At 43.8% G+C, this 19755-nt stretch overlaps 1 protein-coding gene across 1 annotated transcript in view; it reads left to right on the top strand.

Annotated features, from left to right (window-relative positions):
- Window positions 1-15298, top strand: part of lrp2b (low density lipoprotein receptor-related protein 2b) — a gene marked incomplete at both ends in the record, with an annotated part of 34616 nt that extends 19318 nt beyond the window's left edge. Inside the window, 37 exons of the mRNA XM_079292832.1 lie at window positions 252-455; window positions 794-1036; window positions 1136-1261; window positions 1424-1543; window positions 1861-1992; window positions 2238-2439; window positions 2549-2844; window positions 2948-3464; window positions 3725-3880; window positions 4011-4181; window positions 4314-4537; window positions 4639-4816; window positions 5186-5382; window positions 5534-5779; window positions 6410-6538; window positions 6964-7083; window positions 7388-7504; window positions 7590-7706; window positions 7852-7989; window positions 8288-8410; window positions 9491-9619; window positions 10245-10376; window positions 10575-10700; window positions 10875-11018; window positions 11121-11286; window positions 11478-11606; window positions 11868-12088; window positions 12291-12473; window positions 12646-12765; window positions 12975-13062; window positions 13248-13312; window positions 13430-13574; window positions 13731-13794; window positions 14251-14382; window positions 14606-14695; window positions 14946-15029; window positions 15227-15298. Of these exons, the coding sequence (XP_079148958.1) occupies window positions 252-455; window positions 794-1036; window positions 1136-1261; window positions 1424-1543; window positions 1861-1992; window positions 2238-2439; window positions 2549-2844; window positions 2948-3464; window positions 3725-3880; window positions 4011-4181; window positions 4314-4537; window positions 4639-4816; window positions 5186-5382; window positions 5534-5779; window positions 6410-6538; window positions 6964-7083; window positions 7388-7504; window positions 7590-7706; window positions 7852-7989; window positions 8288-8410; window positions 9491-9619; window positions 10245-10376; window positions 10575-10700; window positions 10875-11018; window positions 11121-11286; window positions 11478-11606; window positions 11868-12088; window positions 12291-12473; window positions 12646-12765; window positions 12975-13062; window positions 13248-13312; window positions 13430-13574; window positions 13731-13794; window positions 14251-14382; window positions 14606-14695; window positions 14946-15029; window positions 15227-15298 (5846 nt within the window). The remainder of the gene's footprint in view (window positions 1-251; window positions 456-793; window positions 1037-1135; window positions 1262-1423; window positions 1544-1860; window positions 1993-2237; window positions 2440-2548; window positions 2845-2947; window positions 3465-3724; window positions 3881-4010; window positions 4182-4313; window positions 4538-4638; window positions 4817-5185; window positions 5383-5533; window positions 5780-6409; window positions 6539-6963; window positions 7084-7387; window positions 7505-7589; window positions 7707-7851; window positions 7990-8287; window positions 8411-9490; window positions 9620-10244; window positions 10377-10574; window positions 10701-10874; window positions 11019-11120; window positions 11287-11477; window positions 11607-11867; window positions 12089-12290; window positions 12474-12645; window positions 12766-12974; window positions 13063-13247; window positions 13313-13429; window positions 13575-13730; window positions 13795-14250; window positions 14383-14605; window positions 14696-14945; window positions 15030-15226) is intronic.
- Window positions 15299-19755: the final 4457 nt, after the last annotated feature.

A 19755-nucleotide genomic window follows, 5' to 3' on the forward strand; every position in this document is an offset into this window, starting at 1 on the left:
GGTGCCTGAAAAAAATCGAAACCAGAAAGTCTTCCATACAACTTCTTGAAGCTTAAACCATGATAAGGACAATACAGGTAACTGTTTTGTATTTCAAATGAGTGCTTTTGCTCACTCAGACGAGCACGTAGAGAAAGTTCTGAACGTCCTAAACGACTCAAAGAGACACACAGTGCTACTAATTATTAAGACTCATTCTTTAAAGACTCTACCTTCTTAATTTCCCTCACCTCTCATTATCTCCCATGCAGGTCCGTTGGGCCCAGAGTGCCAGTGTCCTCATCAGGGGAAGTGGTACCTGGCCAACGGTGGCAAAGACTGTATCACAGACGCAGGGAAACGCTGTCAGCCAGAGCAGTTCACCTGTCTCAGTGGTGACTGCATCACAGCGAGCTGGAAGTGTGACGGCTACAACGACTGCCAGGATAAATCGGATGAGCTGGAGAGAGTGTGTGGTGAGCGATGGGGTTTAATCTGACTTTAGACAGTAGATGGTTACCATTTTGAGTGGTTATTTTGACAGACAAACCAAGTAAGCCAGCAGATTGTTTGCAGGTAATGTCCATAAACACTGATGATTTTTGGCATTTTAATCCCCCATTAGATATCAATTGTGCCACGCAATGCCAACTTGGGAAAGGGACACACGTATTTTGTTATCTGTTTTGACTGGTAAAATTATAATGTCTGTTCATTTTTGGATTGCAGCCCTTACTTGTTTTAAAAAAAAGAGAATAAACAGAAAGTCTTAAGACATAAGTATCACAGCGCTCTGTTTGTTATTCCTGCTCAGCCTTCCACACCTGCTCAGCCACGGACTTTACCTGTGACAACGGGCGCTGCGTGCTGCTCGGCTACACCTGTGACTACACAGACGACTGTGGAGACAACAGTGACGAGCGAGGCTGCCCCTTCCCCACATGTAACCCGGCGACCGAGTTCACCTGCGCCAGCGGACGCTGCATCAGTGCAGCCTTTGTCTGTGACGGCCACAACGACTGCCGAGACAACGCCACCTCTGACGAAATCAACTGCCGTGAGTGATGAAAAAGCTGATCAACAACAAGTGTGTGTCCTGTGTTTTTTTTATTCGATGGTTGATGTTTTGATCTTTGCCCTCCTCTCTCCTCTCCAGCTGACAGGTTGTGTCCTGCAGGCCAGGTCAAGTGTGAGCGCAACAACATCTGCATCTACCCTGAAAACCTGTGTGATGGCTACAACAACTGTGGAGACAACAGCGATGAGAATCCTCTCTTCTGCGGTAAGTCGAACACTCAGCATTTAGTCCTGCTGCTGACTGAGAGAGCGTAAGAAAGAGAGACACGCTGGGAAGAAGTGTATCACTTTCAGAGTTTTTGTTTCACCTGCTAAGTAGATTAAGTAGAACTGGATGTATGGAAGAGTTTGTGTTACTGTGTTACAGCGGGTCGTACATGTTCTCCGGATCAGTTCCGCTGCGACGAAGGGAAGTGTATCCCCGACTCCTGGGAGTGTGACTCCGTCCAAGACTGCATTGACGGGACAGATGAACCTCTTTCCTGTAGTGAGTTGTCGCGAGAATGTTGATATCTTCGTCGATTTCGTCTTTGTAGTGACAAACCTTTCTTTTAGTGTTCCTAACAGGATTTCTTGTTGGTTTAATGAGTTTTTATTTAGTTGTGCATTTTACTTTAAATCCAGCAGTCAGTGTGTCCGAACAGATGCCGTGTATTTCCAAATGAGTCAGTGATTACCATGTGATATTCTCTTTGACTTTCAAATCAAAATGTTCAGCTGTTTGTTGCTGATTAGCGGTCTGCGATTAGAGTAGATCTCTGAAGGCATCTGTAAAAACAATTCTCTTTCTTTGTTCCTGTGCAGAGGATCAAATCAAAACGTGCAGTCCCAGCCAGTTCACGTGTACAAATGGAAACTGCATCCCCCAGTCAATGGTCTGTGATGGTAACAATGACTGCTGGGACACCAGTGACGAGGCTCCTGAACTACAGTGTGGTGAGATAGCACCTAGACATGTATTACACTGTATGACAGGACTACTGGTATCTATTTATTGTATAAGATGTGTGAGAAGATCGAAACATACACTATATTTGAGCTAATTTCTTTTTTTCCTCAGCTTCATCCCACATTTGCCTCCTCGTACACTTTCATCACGTGTGCTCTTAAAATCGTTACAGCTAAATGTGTAATTTTCCACCTCCAGTCGACCCTGCTCATCTTCTCTCCGTCTCCTTCAGGCCAACGTACCTGCAGTTCCAACCAGTTCACCTGTCCAACCTGGTTTCCCAGCTACCCGCGCTGTGTGCCCTTAAGCTTCGTGTGCGATGGAGACAAAGACTGCGTCAATGCGGCGGATGAGCTCCAGAACTGCCCCAACCGCACCTGCCATATGAATGAGTTTGCCTGTTCCAACAAGCTTTGCATCCTCCTCCCCTACCAGTAAGTATGAAGAGTGTGTGAGTGAACAAAAGTAGACATTGTTTTTCCAGTCCAGAAACTAATTATCTTGTTACTTAAGAGAGTCTAATGACTTTGTCCTCCTCCCCAGCTGTGACCGTGTGAATGACTGCGGGGACGGCAGCGATGAGTTGGGCTGCACCTATGACACATGCAGCAGCAACCAGTTCACCTGCAGTAACGGAGCCTGCATCTCCGCCTCCTTCACCTGCGATGGGCAGAGCGACTGTATGGACGGCTCAGATGAAGCGGAGAGCTTGTGCATCACGCCCCAGCCCACCTGCGCTCCTCAGCAGTACATGTGCAAGTCGGGCGGGTGCATCGACATCAGTAAGGTGTGCAACGGACAAAAGGACTGTCAGGACAACAGCGACGAGAAAGGCTGCGGTGAGAGATTCGGAAATATGACATGATGTCAAAATATTGATGTGAATTGTCATTTATCTGTATCACCTTTCTTTCTTCCACTTCACCTTCTTGTTCTGTTTAGGAGTCAATGAGTGCCGCAACCCATCAGTCCACAAGTGTGCCCAGCTCTGCACCGACACCCTCACTGGTTACTACTGTTCCTGCCAGCCTGGCTACCGACTCATGCCGGATGGCAAAGCCTGTGAGGACCTCGACGAGTGTTTCAGCACACCCGCCGTCTGCAGCCAGATCTGCGAGAACACCGTTGGCTCGTACCACTGCAAATGCGCCCCCGGGTACATCCGTGAGCCGGATGGACGCACCTGTCGTCAGAACAGTGGCATTGCCCCATACCTGCTGTACAGTAATCGCTACTACATCCGCAATTTGACCACTGACGGGTCACATCTGAGTTTAGTCCTGCAGGGGCTGGCCAATGTGGTGGCGTTAGATTTTGACGACTATGAGAAGAGGCTTTACTGGCTGGATGCCGGGGCTGGAAAGATTGAGCGGATGCGTTTCGACGGGACTGACAGGGAGACGCTGGCAGAGGACGATATATTAGGAGCTGAAGGCCTGGCACTGGACTGGGTGGGCAGGTGTGTTGTGAATAATTTATTGTACAATAAATGACTTGTATGTGTTCACAATTACCTCCTAAGTGAAGCTGATTCTGATTCTGATAATTACTCTTGTACAAAACGGATACAAAAAAAACTATTTTTAAATCTGCAGGAGAACTTTGCTCCGTTAACTTATATCACTTTTTTTTGTAAATACCGTTATGAGCATGGAATCAGTCTGACTGACCGAAACATGGCTGCAGGGATCTCAGTGAAAACGTTTGCGTCTGTTGCAGGAAGTTGTACTGGGTGGACAGTTATTACGGCTCAGTCCATGTGATGGAGCTGGATGGACGCTACCAGAAGCGACTGCTGTCTGGAGAGTTCACTGATGGAAACTCCACTTATCTCATCAGCCGGCCTCGTGCTGTGGCAGTTAACCCCAAATATGGGTACAGAAACACACACACACGCACACACAATATTAGATATTTCTACTGGAGCTATTTGATAGATTTAAATGCTAATTATCCACGACAATATACTCTTTAATCATTTTGTCTTTCCTCTTCTCTTTCCCAGATGGCTTTACTGGACTGACTGGGGTGACACAGCATACATCGGCAGAGTTGGCATGGACGGAAAAAATGTCAGTGCCATTATAACGACCAAGCTGCAGTGGCCCAGCGCTCTGACCATAGACTACACCACCAACAAGATCTTCTTTGCGGATTCTCACCTCAACTTTCTGGAGTGAGTTCAGAGAGTCAGACATTTGTCCATTTTGAGTTGCCATCAAGTTTCGCTTCAACAGGTGTTCCTGTATAATAGTACCAGTGAAGTCCCTTCAACGTGTATTAACCCCTTCACTCTATCAACCTCCAGCTTTGCAGACCTGAACGGCCAGAACCGACACCGGGCCATCGCTGGTACACTTCCCCACGTCTTTGCTGTGTCCCTGTTCGAGGACTGGGTTTACTGGACGGACTGGAACACACATACAGTAGAGAAGGCTCACAAGTACACCGGCGAACAGCGCACAATCATGGGCAACAACACACATCGACCATATGACGTTCGCGTGTACCACCCCTACAGGCAGCCCCGCAGTACGTACAGTTGACATGTAGCAGCTTATGTTCTTATTGTATCAATTGACGACAGCTCAGAATTTTCCAATGTGTCGTTTTTTAATCAACTTATCTCCCAGGTGAAAACCCCTGCTCCTCCCATCACCTGACCTGCAGTCACTTGTGTCTGATTGCCCCTGGTGGGCAACAAGCTACCTGCCAGTGCCCAGATCACTTCATCGGCCTCATGGTGGGCTTTAAGATCCAGTGTGTGGCCGACTGCTCCAGCACCCAGTTCCGCTGTGGAGACAATGAGAAGTCAGTCAGATAGAAAATCACATCTGTTCCAATTTCACAGTCCTCACAACTCCATTCATCTCGCCAGTCTCACTGTCCTTTCACAGGGAACTTTATCCAAGTCACTGAAAAATGATGAACTTGAATGGGATTATTGTGTTATAACATTTCCAATATTTTACACGCAGGCTATACAAATTAGGGCTGAACAACATAGGAAAAAAACTAGAAAACGGAATCATATTAACAAACAAAAAACAAAAAAAGCAGACAAGATAAAAAAGTACGAAAGGCCGAACTATAGGATAGATTATAAAAAATATCTTGCAGAATAAAACGTCACATTTGTATTCTCTAAGCTAACCTGTTTGTGTCCTGTCTTGTCCATAGGTGTGTTTCTATATGGTGGAAGTGCGACGGCCAGTCAGATTGCGGTGACGGCTCAGATGAACCTCAGACCTGCCCGCCCCGTTATTGCCCCATCGGCCAGTTCCAGTGTCAAGATGGCAACTGTACCTACCCTGGCTTCATCTGCGACGGCCACTCAGACTGCCCCGACAGTTCAGACGAGGATGCAGCTCTCTGCAGTATAAAAAAATTCACATTTACTCAAATTAACTCCAACAGGGTAGAAAAGGCCTCTGCCGGGCCTTTGTCTCATGAGAAGCCCTCACACTTAGGAATTAGCTCAGACAGATGTTTTCAAACACAACTCAAGCTGCAGTCTTCACCCCTTAGGTGACCACCGATGCCAAGAAAACCAGTTCCAATGTAAAAACAAGAACTGCATCCCCGTGTCCTGGCACTGCGACGGAAGGAACGACTGCTCTGATGGCAGCGACGAGGACGCAGAGACTTGTTCGCAGAAGACGTGCCGACCGGGACAGTTCCAGTGTGCCAACGGGCGCTGTCTGCCCTCCAACTACGTGTGTGACGCTCAGGACGACTGTGGGGATGGATCTGATGAGCCTTATGAAACCTGCAGTAAGTGGTTTATTATGAAATGGCAGTTTTAATGAATCAAATAATAAAATGACACAATACACTACCTAAACCAATGATCTAATCACACATATGTATATATACACTGCAAAATAAGCCGTTAATGCCATGGCTTAGCCTTTCTGCATTGTTTTTATTACAGTCTCAGAAAACACAGAGTCACACAGCCAGGGTTTCATACGTCACATATGTGAGAATCAATCCCGGCAACTTGTGGGTGGGGCTTGAACGAGGGACATAGCTCGCCTAGAAGCCAGGTGTAGCTGCATATCTCGATTTTACAAGCTTAGTTTCTCTATTTTCAAACTGGTGGCAGAGACGTTTGGTCACTGTGGCAAAACAGAGCTGACAGTTTAATCAAGCATAGATTTATGTTTTTCAGTTTTGTATATAATCAACCTCGACTCATCCATGTCTCAAGAGAATTAATGATGTATTGTTTTTCAAAATTTAAGAGGCACAATCTATTGATGTTTTCCCCCCTCATCCTCCATACTCACCGTCTCATTTCTTGTCTTTATGTTCTTGTCACCTTGTAACATTTCACTGTCTCTCACTCACCATCCTCACTTCTGTGCCATGTCTCGTGTCTCTCTTTCTTTATCTGTCCAGTGGGTCCAGGCTACAAGTGTGATGAGGACACTGAGTTCTCCTGCAAGACAAATTACCGCTGTATTCCTCAGTGGGCCCGCTGTGACGGCACCAATGACTGCATCGACAACAGTGACGAGCAAGGCTGTGGTCAGTACTGTACTGTGCTGTGCTGTGCTGTGCTATGCTATGTGAAGGCAGAGTTTTAACAATGACTGCACTCGATGAGGAGGATCTACTTTAGTAATAAATACGGTGTATTACTGTATATGTTTTATGCTTTAAAAATGTTAAGGAGCTTCTTCGGGATAAAAAGAGAACTGTACTGTTCGAAACAACAAATTATAAATAGCAGTATGACTTTTCCACAGTTACATACCATTAACACAGTATTACTCACCATTTTTAAATAGGCAGGAAAACATTCAATATCTGATAAAGACAATGCACAGAACGTTGTATGTATGTATTTGTTGTCTGAGCTTATCTGGGGTTTTGAATATGGGGTCTTATTGACCGTACTGTATGTTGAATCATCTTTTTATCTGTGCATTTCTGACTTTGTCTTCCAACAGAGGAGGTGACCTGTGATCCTCTGGGAGATTTCCGATGTGACAACCACCGCTGTGTCCCCATCCGCTGGCAGTGTGATGGCACCGACGACTGTGGCGACAGCTCAGATGAAAGAAATTGCCGTGAGCGTCGTACTCCATATTTTGTTACAGCAAATCAAGCAAGAGTCATGTGTCCACCAGGGTTAAACAATTTAATTATTTCTTTTCCTTCAGTTTAGTCTTATATTTGGGTTATGTTTCAATGCTGGTTGACACTATATATTATTATTATACACTATCCCACACTGTAGACTCAAATCATCTTTAAAAAAACAGCTTCTTTATATATTTTGAGCCTGTGTGGTGTATGCACGACGAGTAAGACCGTACTCTGATTTCATACTGAAGTTATGCGTCTCTTTCTTCTGATGATTGTGGTCGATAGAGCCAAGGCCTTGCTCTGAAAGTGAGTTTCGATGTGACAGCGCACAGTGCATCCCTGGAAACTGGGTGTGTGACCACGACAACGACTGCGGGGATAACTCAGACGAACGAGACTGCGGTGAGCGGGCGGTGCATCACCAACTCGTTCCCTTGAAATGTTTTCTGTCATAAACAACACTCGTTACCACCTGGCTCTCTTCCAGAGCTGCAGACGTGTCGTCCAGGTTATTTCCAGTGTGACTCGGGTCACTGTGTCCCTGCTGCCCTGCAGTGTGATGGCCGGCCGGACTGTCTGGACCTGTCAGATGAGACCAGCTGTCGTAAGTAAACGGCATGAAAACGAATGGCTAAGTGCCCGGCCCCTACAGCGTTTTAGTGCACTTGTATTTTGTTTCTGTGTGTCTTTGGTCAAAAATCGACCAACAATTGACATCAGCGATTAACTATTTTTTCATACCCCAACAGCTACTCGTTACCCAGGAGGCCGTTGGTGCCCTCAAAACCAGTTTGAGTGTGCGAACCATCTGTGCGTGAGCCAGGGCTTTGTGTGTGATGGAGTGAATGACTGTGGGGACCGCTCTGACGAACAGCTCAGTTTATGCTGTGAGAAACATTTTGTGTATTGTATAAGACAAAGTCCTGTGAAAAGTATTTTCTCTGTAATTCTGTGATTGAGATCATCATTCATCCCTTAAAGCACGTTACAATTCTTACCCCAAATCTATCGGGAATTAATCTAAGAGCTCTACAACAGTCTTTCCCGTTGATTCTGCCTCATAATTAAGTCAACAAAGATGTAGAGACGAGACAGTTAAATACATGTTTGAAAGTAGCTGTGTGTTCTTAATACTGTATTCTCGCAGAGGTTTGTCTGAACTGAGATTTGTGTGTGTTTGATCAGTGAGTATCACCTGTGAGATGCCGTCCAGGTTCCGCTGTGCAAACAGCTACTGCATCTACTCCGGCCTGCTGTGCAACCAGAAGGACGACTGTGGAGACGGCAGTGACGAGAAGGAAGAACTCTGTAAGACTCACGCACACGCCTCAATCTGTTTCGTTAACCCGGGCTATTTTGTATATAAATATTGCTCGTGCTATGTGGCAGAAGGAAAGCATTTTCAAGCAGTGTTTCAAAGCAAAGGGGCCAAAGACTGTATCAACCGAGGCCTTTAAAAAGTCACGGCCATTGTTGAGGATTATAATTGTGACCAATTAGCTCTCAGTAAACTTGAAGACCGTGCAGAGGACAAATATGCAGACGCTGAGACAAAGCCAAACAAAGATATCAAGCGAAACAAATAAGCAAACTTAACCCAAGGAAACTGTACTGTAGCTTTATTTACAGGCAAGAGCTGAACAACAAGCTATAAGACGTCAGATTGTTGCTATATTATCAAAAGAATTGTAAAGAAATAATAAAAAAAATGACGTTGGTAAAAATAGTTAAAAGTAGTCAAACTGTTTTTGTGAGGCATAAAAATGTTAATATACAAAAACAGCATAATAATTGTGTGCGCACAATAAATTAGGCTTTGTGAACAATTCGATACAGTTGTTTCTTTATATTAAAGAATGTTGTGCTTTTTTTCCTCTTCTTTCTAAACATAGCTGGAACCAGATTTGTAATAAATTCAGGTTCAGAAAATGTAACGCTCATCAGTTTCTGGCGTCCCCGAGGATTAGTCGGAACATCACCAATGCCTCCTGAAATGTCCCCTCTGAGGCCACTGAAATGGGAAATCCCCAAATGACATTAGGGCGTCTGCAAAGCACACAAAGCCTGAAACATACAAGGGATAAGGAACTAGTCTGTTTTCTAGAATTGTTACACAATCAGCTGAAACATCAATCACGGCAAATTATTTTGAGAGCAGATCAAATATTTTGGTTTGGAGAAGAGGTGGATATCGGCTACCTCATCTAATGCCATTTGTTGTCTGTGAGTAAAGACATACGGGGGGGGATATGTGGAGAGGCCTTGAATTGCATAAGTCATTTAGTGAACATAGTCCATTGACTGGAGAGAAAGCTCCGAATTCAACGTTCGACCAGACGGTGTACTTACATGTATGTTGATGACTCATTCTAACTGTGTCCCTCTCAGGCCGCACGCCCACGCTGCCGCCCTGCACACTGGAAGAGTTCAAATGCACCAACGGACACTGTGTGGCCCTGCCGTACGTGTGTGACCACAATGACAACTGTGGGGACCGCACGGACGAATTAGGCTGCAGTGAGTATCACGACTACAAAAACACTCACTTCACTGGAGGTGTCCTCTTTTAATGTCAGTTTAAATTCAGTTATAAAATGTTGCTGTTTAATGTGACCTTGCAGTTATCCCCTGAAGGGTTAAAAATCACAGACAACTGCATCTTCACAATTTTAAAGTAGAGATTTAAGATGTTTTGGTTCAGTATTGAACATGATTATTGCTGCGTTATGTGCACAGATAATAGCAGATCAAATTACAGACGACAGCAGTGCTTTCCATTCACCAACAGCCCCAAAAGGATTGTAAAATAACAAGAAAAAGATCTCATATTTATGACGTACATGTTGCATAATTCTGAAAATGGAATGTGGTCTTGTACGAAAGCACATTGCATTCTCCAATTAAAAAGAAAATGGAGATGTTTACGCCATTATTATAGCTATTACATAGGTGGACATAAATATCCTGTTGGCCGAGTTATTCATCGACACATGGAGGTCCGGTCATAAAGGTGACTCGGAATATCGTCAATTGTTGAATTATTCTGCCCATGTAAACAAAACCATTGTTGCATTTCATGGAGCAGCTCTTACATTGTTTGTTACATTGTGTCCTAAATGAGCTCTGTGCTGTCTGGCTCCAGATTTTGGCCATGAACGCAACTGTGAAGAGAAGCTGTGCCAGCACGAGTGCACCAACCTGAACGGCACCGGCTTCATCTGCTCCTGCAGGCCCGGATACAGCGTGGACCCAGACAGCACCTACACCTGCCTGGGTACGTGTACACACACACACACACACACACACACACACACACGGTGCCCTTGATAGTATTCTTGAAGCACGTTTTTAGAATTCTACGAAAAGTACTCAAAAATATCATAATGAAGTGTCATCATTCCAGTTAAAGATCTGATGGGTGCAACTGTAGAAAAGCTGAACTCTTTCTCACAATCTCTTCTTCCTTCCACAGACATCAATGAGTGTGAGGTGTACGGCACCTGTCCTCAGGTCTGCAAGAACACAAAGGGCGGCTATGACTGCGAGTGTGCCCCCGGCTACCGGAGAGTGGGCAACGGCAACATGTGCGAGGCTGAGGGTGAGAACAAACGTTCAATGAGTTTACGTTTAGGCTCGAGCGACATCCTTTTGTTTCTACTTCACTGAGATATAATTAAGAGTCGTAAGTCACAAATGAGTTTGATCTGTTCAATCGATATTTTTTAAGAATGGCAAAAACAGTTTTAAGTGTAAATGTCTCTGTCTCCCTCAGGAGCGACTCCCTTGCTGCTCCTACCAGAGAACATTCGTATCCGGAGGTTCAACCTACAGACGGAGACCTACTACGACTTCCTACAAGAAGAGGACCGCATCATGGCTCTGGACTACGACTGGGACCACAACAACACTGGCCTCAGTAGGTCACACACAGATCAATACTAGATACGAATAGACACAAAATACATTAAAGACACATCTTCGATGTGAATAAACGTATGTGGTGATGCTCTTTTCTCAGGTATGGTGTATTTCACTGTGGCCAGTAAGGACTCGGTAGCAGGTGCCATTAAGAGAGCATACATACCTTCAGTGGATGACGGCAGCAACAACATCGGTGCTGCTGTTGACCTCGGCATCAAATACATCACCAGCCCAGACGGCATCGCGGTGGACTGGGTTGGCAGGTGCGTCTGAACTTACCCTGATGCCTTCAACCTGATGATTCGTTTTTTACTTTTTTTTTTATTTACATGAATGTGATGCAAAATAAAAAAGCCTTAATCCGTAAAAGTGCTGATTGATAAAGAATCTTTATTTTCTTATTGATGTGTCAAAACATATTTTGTGTTTAGTTTTGTCATTCTTTTGCCCGTAGGAACCTTTACTGGGCAGACTCCAGATTAAAGAGGTTAGAAGTGGCCATGTTGGACGGACGCTACAGGAAGCAACTGGTCAAGACTGAGCTAGGCAACCCGTCTGCCGTGGCCGTCAACCCACGACTGGGGTAAGACAGACAGGCCTACCACACCTGACTTTAAGGAACCAGTAAATATAGTTTACACCTGGTTTTATTTGCTAGTAGGACTGTGTTTCACTTGAAATAGTTGTGGAACGTTTTTTTAACGAAAACTTGGTAACACGTGGCAGACAGTTTTGTATTTTTCAACTCTTATGGACATTCTCATGTTGGAGAATTTCACATTGTGATGGAGGCACATTAACACAACATGTCAGAGCCCAGAACTCCAATCTGTCGTTTGTACAGGATGTTGTACTGGGCAGACCGTGGGGACGCAGCCAAGATCGAGCACTCTTGGCTGGACGGTCAAGAGAGGAAGGTCCTGGTGGCCGATGGCCTGGGTTGGCCCACCGGTCTGTCAATCGACTTCACCAACGACGACAGAATCTACTGGTCCGACTCCAAGGAAAGCCGCATAGAGTCTGTTCTGCCTTCAGGAGACGGCCGCAGAACTGCCGTCTACATTGGTGAGGATTAGGAAGGACGGTCGTCAAAGAGTAGAAATGTGAAGTGTGAGACTGAATTATTAGGTATATTTCATATGTGATATTAGTTTTAAGGAATTCCAGTAATCCTCAAGAGCTCTCATCATCCATCCATATTCCATACATTTAGTATCTCTCTCCATCATTTGGGGCTCTGTTAACATGTTCACATTTCATTGCCTAGACGTGAGAAACCCCTTCAGTGTGAGTGTGTTCGAGGACCACGTTTACTGGAGTACTCAGGAGAAAGGCGAGGTGTTCCGGCAGGACAAGTTTGGCCGCGGACCCAAAACCAAGCTGTTGACCGCCGGGCCGTGGCTGACCCAGGTCTCTGTGTACCAGCAGCAGAGATACGACTCCATAGCTAGTAAGCTGCACGCACAGTCACACATACAGTGCTGCATTAAGCACAGAGTCGAGAGTGCATGGGGTCTTTGTTTACAGTATATATCACCATAATACAATCATGTTTGCCTTTTGTTTTTCTGTGGATTCTTTTTCATTTACTGATTGAAATGAAGTAATCGATGTCTCTGCAGTGAGGAATCCGTGTAAGGACACTTGCAGCCACCTGTGTTTGCTCCGGCCGGGAGGTTACACCTGCGCCTGCCCCCAGGGCACCAGCTTCATCCCCGGCAGTAACACCGAATGTGATGCTGGTGAGAAAGCAACTATTTATTTCCCTCAGAAGTAGTCTTTTAATTACAGCGGACAGAGAGGAACTTTTATAGAGTCGTGAATCTGTAGTACAGTATACATGATCGGCAGTTACATACCTGTTGATGTCCCAGTGGTATCATTTATATTGCCCTGAGGCAGAGAAGTTCCTTTCAATGTTCTGATTGTTGTTCCTATAAATTGATTTCAGGGTTTGATCCGCCGCCCACCATGCCCCCACCGTGTCAGTGTCAAAATGGAGGAACCTGCTACTTTGATGACAACGAGGCTCTTTGCATGTAAGAAATGTTTTCGTTTTTACAACCATAAATTGAAAATACGTATAGAAAAATATATTCATACACAAGATAATACAAATACAACAAACTGAGTAGTTAGTTTGTTTGTGCATCAATATTTATTAGTCGACACATTTTGTAAATTTGAAATGTTACAACTCTAATGTTTGTATTTTGTTTCACAGATGTCCTCCAGACTGGATTGGAGAGACCTGCCAGACAAACATATACAACGTGGTCGCATCCTCGAGTATATTTGATTTCATAGCATAATAACATTCCAGCATTCAAACTTTAAGCTTTATCTCTTATTAACTATGCTATTAACAAGCTGCCTTTCGCTCCCTCCTCCGTGCTTCCATCTCAGTTGGAATAGCGATCGGGGTGACGGCGGTGATTGTGTTTCTGCTGGCTGCTCTGGTCTACGCTGCCAGGGGGAAGTCCAACCTGCTGGAGAGAGTACGGAGCAACTGGCCCAGCATGCCATCCATGCCCAACCTCCCAAGCTTCAGGTGATATTCTGTCAGAAAATTGATTTTCGAAATATTTATTTTCTTAGTTTTCTTCTTCCACCACAGAATTCAAATGAATGTGATCGTTGTACGTTGGTATGCTATGAACAGCATCGTGTTACAGCTGAATTATCTTTGTTTCTTGTTCATTTCTAGAAATGGTTCGTCTCCAAACGCATCAACAGCAGAGGAGAGTGACACGAGGCTGAATTTTGAAGCGGTAGGTTGCAAAGCAAAACAGCCATTCATGACCAGGGATGGGTATCGTCAGTATTTTATATAAACTAGTACTATCATTGATGCTACTCATTCGTGTGGTTCTTTATTGATACTCTTATTGGTTCTTCTATATTGCCAAAACATTTTCTTCATCCTCTCTCTTACTGCTAATGGAGGTGGATTGGGAGCGAGGGGGGCATCCCTATTATGACAGAAGCAAATGTTTCATACCAAACATTTCTCTAGCTATGTTTCCAGTTCCGTATTATTATGTGCATTTTTAAGTTTTGAGCATTGCAAGGCATTTGAAGCCTCCGCGGGGCTTGTGACATTACAAAAGTTTGCTTAAAATGAGTTTGACGGTTGAATAGAAACATGGCTGATGGCTAACCAATCGGATAAAGAAGGAGCTATCGTGGTTGTCAACCCGTTGCGTCTACTTGTCGTCTGATGTCAGGTTCCCTGCATGTCTGTGTCCATGGCGGAAACGGAGGGGAAGAGTTTTGAGAACCCAGCGTATGAAGCTGGAGAACAACCTGCGGCCACGAGGACGGCGGACGCAACCTTCGCTCCTGATGAATCAAACCAGGTCCATAAACAGAAAGCACTGCTCGCCTGTAGAGATTAACATGATGATGGCTGCATATATATATGACATGCTCCATGGCAACACTTTTAAATTATACGCCACAGGGTAGTACCAAGAAATGTGGAAGCATAATGCAGCACATCACCTCTATAGTGTTAGATGATAAGCTTCAGATGTTGCTGTATTTTGATTGGCTGGTCTTGTCCTGTGTTTCCTTGCTCAGGAGAACATAGATAACCCTTTGTATGTGGAAGAAGTTAAAGTTGCGGACGAGCCCACAAGAAGTGCCGACAAACCTGCCACTGTCAACGAGGTCAGTTTCACATTCGTCACCGATTTTAATGTCCCAGAAAAATTATGTATCTATCTTATAACTCCAAGGCTTCATTCTGAAATACCACACCACACTACAGAAATAGGGAGGGAGAAATATCGATTATTACGTAATAAATCACATTGTTTTTGTCAGTCGTTGAATCAAGAGTAGATGTCAGGTCTTCAGTTCGTACTGACTGATATTCCTTTAAGCCAGTTTGAATTTGTCCACCTTGTGGCCATTTTAGGAGCCTTTTGAGAACCCGGCATACGGCTCGGACGTAGGAGACGTTGACGTCGCTTCTACACCACCAGCTGCTTCGAGCACACAGGTAGCCATGACACCGTGTTTATTGCTCAATATCTGAAAACATAGTTCATTACATGATGTGAATGTTTTATTATGAGCAGCTAAATGTCTGATATGGAATATCTAACTGTGATGTGAAGTCTTTGTATGTGCATGTGTGAACACGTGTGCTTGTTTTTGTCCTTAATTATTGAGGCATTTCATTTCTCCTCTTTCCAGCAGTTTGAACCCATTGAGGACGACAGTTTTGCGTCTTTCAAAAACCCCACATACATGGTGAGTTCAGAGTGATAGTAAGCTCAGATTTAATGTTTCAGGGTTAAAACGGGTCTCAAAACACGATATATCGCTGTGGATTCATTAGGACTGTATAGATTGTATTGCGACATGCAGAGCTGTTAAAGTTTTGCAAATTATGGCCATTAAATGTTATATAATTTTTACTTTAATTTGACGACTTTGTAGCGACAGTATTAAAGGCAAATCACAGCTTGCGTTGTCCTTTTTGTAAATGATGTAACCTGGTTTTATTGAGTCTGAGACTTAACCTGCTTATTTACATAATTGTTGAACAAGATGATTTTGTTTTATGTCTGACTATTGTATATGGCATGTGACATTAACCGGAAACACAACATCTCATTGCTGGCATTTTTAGTAATTGTGATCTTCCAACAGGAGCACCCACCAGATTATGACGTTTGATGTTGTGACCTCTACATCCAGAGATTAGACGGATCCACGTTTCAGGTCTGGAACCTCGTTCATTGTCATTGGAGGACGTACGTAGCATTGCTGAAATAACAGCACGACCTGAACAAGTAGAGCATTCGCAACACTGACAGACCCAGAACAAATCAACCAAGACATTTTGTAAAAGAAAGATATATTTTGTGTGAATGTAAATTTGGATGGATATACATGTTTAACTATTTCCATGTAGCAATTTGTGGAAAAAGAAAAAAATCACAGACATGATTAAATGTAACTAATATGAGACTCATTCAATAAGTGAATGAAGTGAATAGAAACTTGTAAATTACTGTTTATGATTAATTTGTTTTGTATCTTTATTTACGTTTTGATTTTGAGGAACTTGAACATTAAAACTGCTGTTGTCATCACTTTATATCTGTGTTGTTTTTTTAAGATGAAGCCCCTGATGCTGAGCGTTGTTACTGGCTCTCCCTCTTACTTGCACCTTTCTTTGTGCGACAGTGAACACATCACAGCAGGATCTGTCATTACGACGAGGCCAATGTTATCCACTCGCTGGTCACAGATAGGACTCTGATCCCAAGCTATCTGACCCACTGAGCTAAGATGAAATGCTTTCTCATCATCCATTTAATAACGCAGAGCATCACAGTTTGAGACCGTAATCACAGGGCAGCAGCAGCAACGGTCACAAATGTCTGAACACATCAAGGTCTGCTTGAACTTGCAACAAATAGGCCAACGAGATGAGGAAAGGGACAAAAGACAGACAAATCGCAGACACTGAAGAAAAACACAATAGGGAGGACTATAGGCCGCCGGGTTTGTTGTGATCTATGATTATTTGTAGTCCATGTTTCCTGCTGCCGGTCCCTCACAAGGAGTCTGACGCTCAGCCAAAACATGTACCGTACCGCTCACAGAGCGAGAAACATGGAGGGAGCGGATGAATAGAATAGATGGGTTTGAGATGAGGCATGCAGCTTGCAGCATGTGTGCACACTGTGCTGCCTTCACGAGCTGTCAGAAAGACTCCCATGAATGAACCAACAATGATATTTACAGGATTCCTGAATAGTCAGAACGTTGTTTGTTTTTCAGTCAAGTTGTTATATGTATTGGTGAGAGTAAAATATTTCGGAGGAACATTTTCTGAATCATACGTTTCAAATATCTGAATATGGACATGTGAAGCCATTTCAACAGCCCAAAGGAGAAAGGGTGATTGGATTTATATCAGGTTGTATTTTGTATGCTGGAACACAATCAAATGAAAAATGATAGCAAAATATTTCAGTCAAAATGATGAGATTCTAAGTGATACTATGACATACTGTAAGTCAAGATTCTGACTTTACATAAAAACTGAATTATGAGTACATTTGTCATTTCCAATGTCTATTTTTTTCCTTTAGCGGACAAAAACAGGCGTCCATATATGTTTTACATTTCGTGTAATATTGTATATTTTAGATCCCTATTTCCACTTTCTGTTCATTTCTCAGTTGGCAATATAACTAATTAAACAACTTGAAACCACTCTAAATGAGCCGGCAACAATGATCAGATGCCATGGCTGCATCACTGGGCAAAAATCTGCTGTTTTTGTCATCCACTCCCTTGACCCCTCCTCACTCAACACTTTTTGTTCAGAATATCCATCAATTGAACACAGTATAACTAAAATAATAGTGTCAACTAACACTCATTTTTTGACACACAACCTCTACAAGACAGGGCCACACGATTATGTAACTGTTTTACTTGATATTGCACTTTAGTGGTGTAAATCTCTTTCTCTCGTAATGCTCATTTCCCCCCTTCCTCATTTTTCATCCAGCAAAAAGCAGCATTAGTCGGTTTTCATCTGTGAATCTTGGGTGTTGGAGATTACGAGGAGCACCTGAAGGCAGCACGGACCGATGCGGGTGAGGGCGAGAGCAGACTGACTGACAGGGGGGGGAAGGGGCGTCTCATTGAGCGATAGACTGGATGGAGCAGAAGAATACAAGCAGTCAGCTGAAGACAGAGTGCACAGAGAAATACACACAGAGAAAGAAATAAGAAAGAGAAAACACTCTCGTGTCGGGTTGAAACGCGCACGCGGAGAGGAGCCTCAACAAGGTAAGGATGCTTTCTAACGTGCACGGACTGAACTCTGTGCAGCTCTTTAGCACTGTTCATGCATGTGTGTGACAAAGAGAAAATAATGTCTGTCAGGTGGTCTTAGTTTGCACAAATGTAGAAAAAAAGAAAATACAAAACCGCATTCTGGTTTTGTGTTCTTTGGGCTTTTAATAAATTGAGTTTTCCAAACACAAGTGTGAGTAAAACCATGTGGATGCGTGTCTGTGCTGCATGTTAACGAGGGGTGTGCATGCACCTGTGATTAATCAAATGTCCAAATATTAGACCAAGCTGTTGTGACGAGTGTGAAGGGACTACTGCACGTGGGCATGCGCCGTCATAGAGTGTAGGCTAATTAAGTGAACAGTCTCCTGCTGATGAATTTAAATGGCCAATCAGTTGTTGGTGGTTTGGCAGAAGCAGGCCTTTGACTTCGTCAGGCTTTGCTGCAGAGCAGGACAGAGTTTCATGTTTTATGGCCTCTTTTGTGAGAGCCATAGAGATTCAATGAAGGTCAGGGTTCTGCACAGTTTAGTCAACAAAGACTCGAGGAAGAAATGTGTCAGTGGTTAAGAGGAAAGTCTAGAAACTTTTCTTCCTTTTTCCATGATTATTATGTTTGGGGTAAAAAAAACAATATATGGTGTTTTCAATGCAAATAAATCTGATTGATTGAGAAGAGGTCTTTGTTTGCAGGCCCCTGTCACACCACTGATTTTCCGCACACTTACACACATCACAAGCTCAGTGGGAGTTTTAACATCAGCCATCAGTCAAAAAGCCTCTAACGTTTGGCTCGCCACCAGACGGGTTGGCACTCTGTCAACCATCCGTCCCTAAAAACCTATTTGGCTGTTGAAATCCTGAAACGAGTCGGCTTTCTGTCCCTCAGTCGGGGAACCAAAGTCAATCTCTAGAAGTGATTCTTCATCCAGCTGAGTGTCAGGGTGGGTGTGCTGAAGTGATGTTCTTCTTATAAGCCTCATGAAGGCCCGTCTGGCTCCTGACCTCCTCTCTCTCTGCACTATATATTTCAGCACAAGCATTTATATACACAATTAAAATATTAACTAAATCTCTCCCCTTTATTTTTGTTCCTACACAATATTTCAGCCGTTGAACGACTTTAGGATTAGAGCCGAAACAATTAGTTGATTGACAGAAGAATGGCAAACAGGTGGCGTCGCGCATGTTTGCTTGGTTTTGTGTGTGTGTGTGTGTGAGTGAGTAGAGAGCACAGTAACATACGGTTAAGCTCTCCAAACACGATGTCGGTATGATAAACTACCACACTGACTTGACTGGAGATTGTCCCAGTGCCGTTTAGTAACGGGATGAATCATTTCGTCACCATCCTGAAGTTTTGTGAAGATAAATGACAACGAGGCCGACGTAAAGAGACACCAGGGACAAAGTTAACTGGTGGGAAACTCGGGGAAGCAGTGAAAGCATCAAAGGGCATCAGACGGTGAGGAGAGGCACGTGAATACGCCATCTTTTCATGTTCCAGCACAGTCATATGAGGACCAGCAGCCAGGGGGAAAAGCATGAGCAGAAACATGAAATAATATTACAAAACAATAAGGAGCACTCAGCTGACAGCTCTACTATATCACAGTATTAGTGAGCCTTCAGTGCAGTAACAAGACAACCTAAGACGCTATAATATGACGTCGTTTTTATTGAAATATAAGCAGACGCCATGCTTGTTGAAGTCTTCTTGAGCAACTCTATACGTCGACCCCTTTGTTCCTGGAGACCAGCTGAAAATCTTCACCCTGAAAAAGCAGAAACCTGCATGTCGACACACTTTAATTCCATAAATCACTCGACATGTATAATCCCTGATTACAAGTGGCGTATATTCTTTTTCTGTCCATCCCAACAATAATCAATTATTCAAA

Source organism: Melanostigma gelatinosum (genome assembly GCF_949748355.1).
Source record: "Melanostigma gelatinosum genome assembly, chromosome: 21".
In the NCBI taxonomy this organism is placed as follows: Eukaryota; Metazoa; Chordata; class Actinopteri; order Perciformes; family Zoarcidae; genus Melanostigma; species Melanostigma gelatinosum.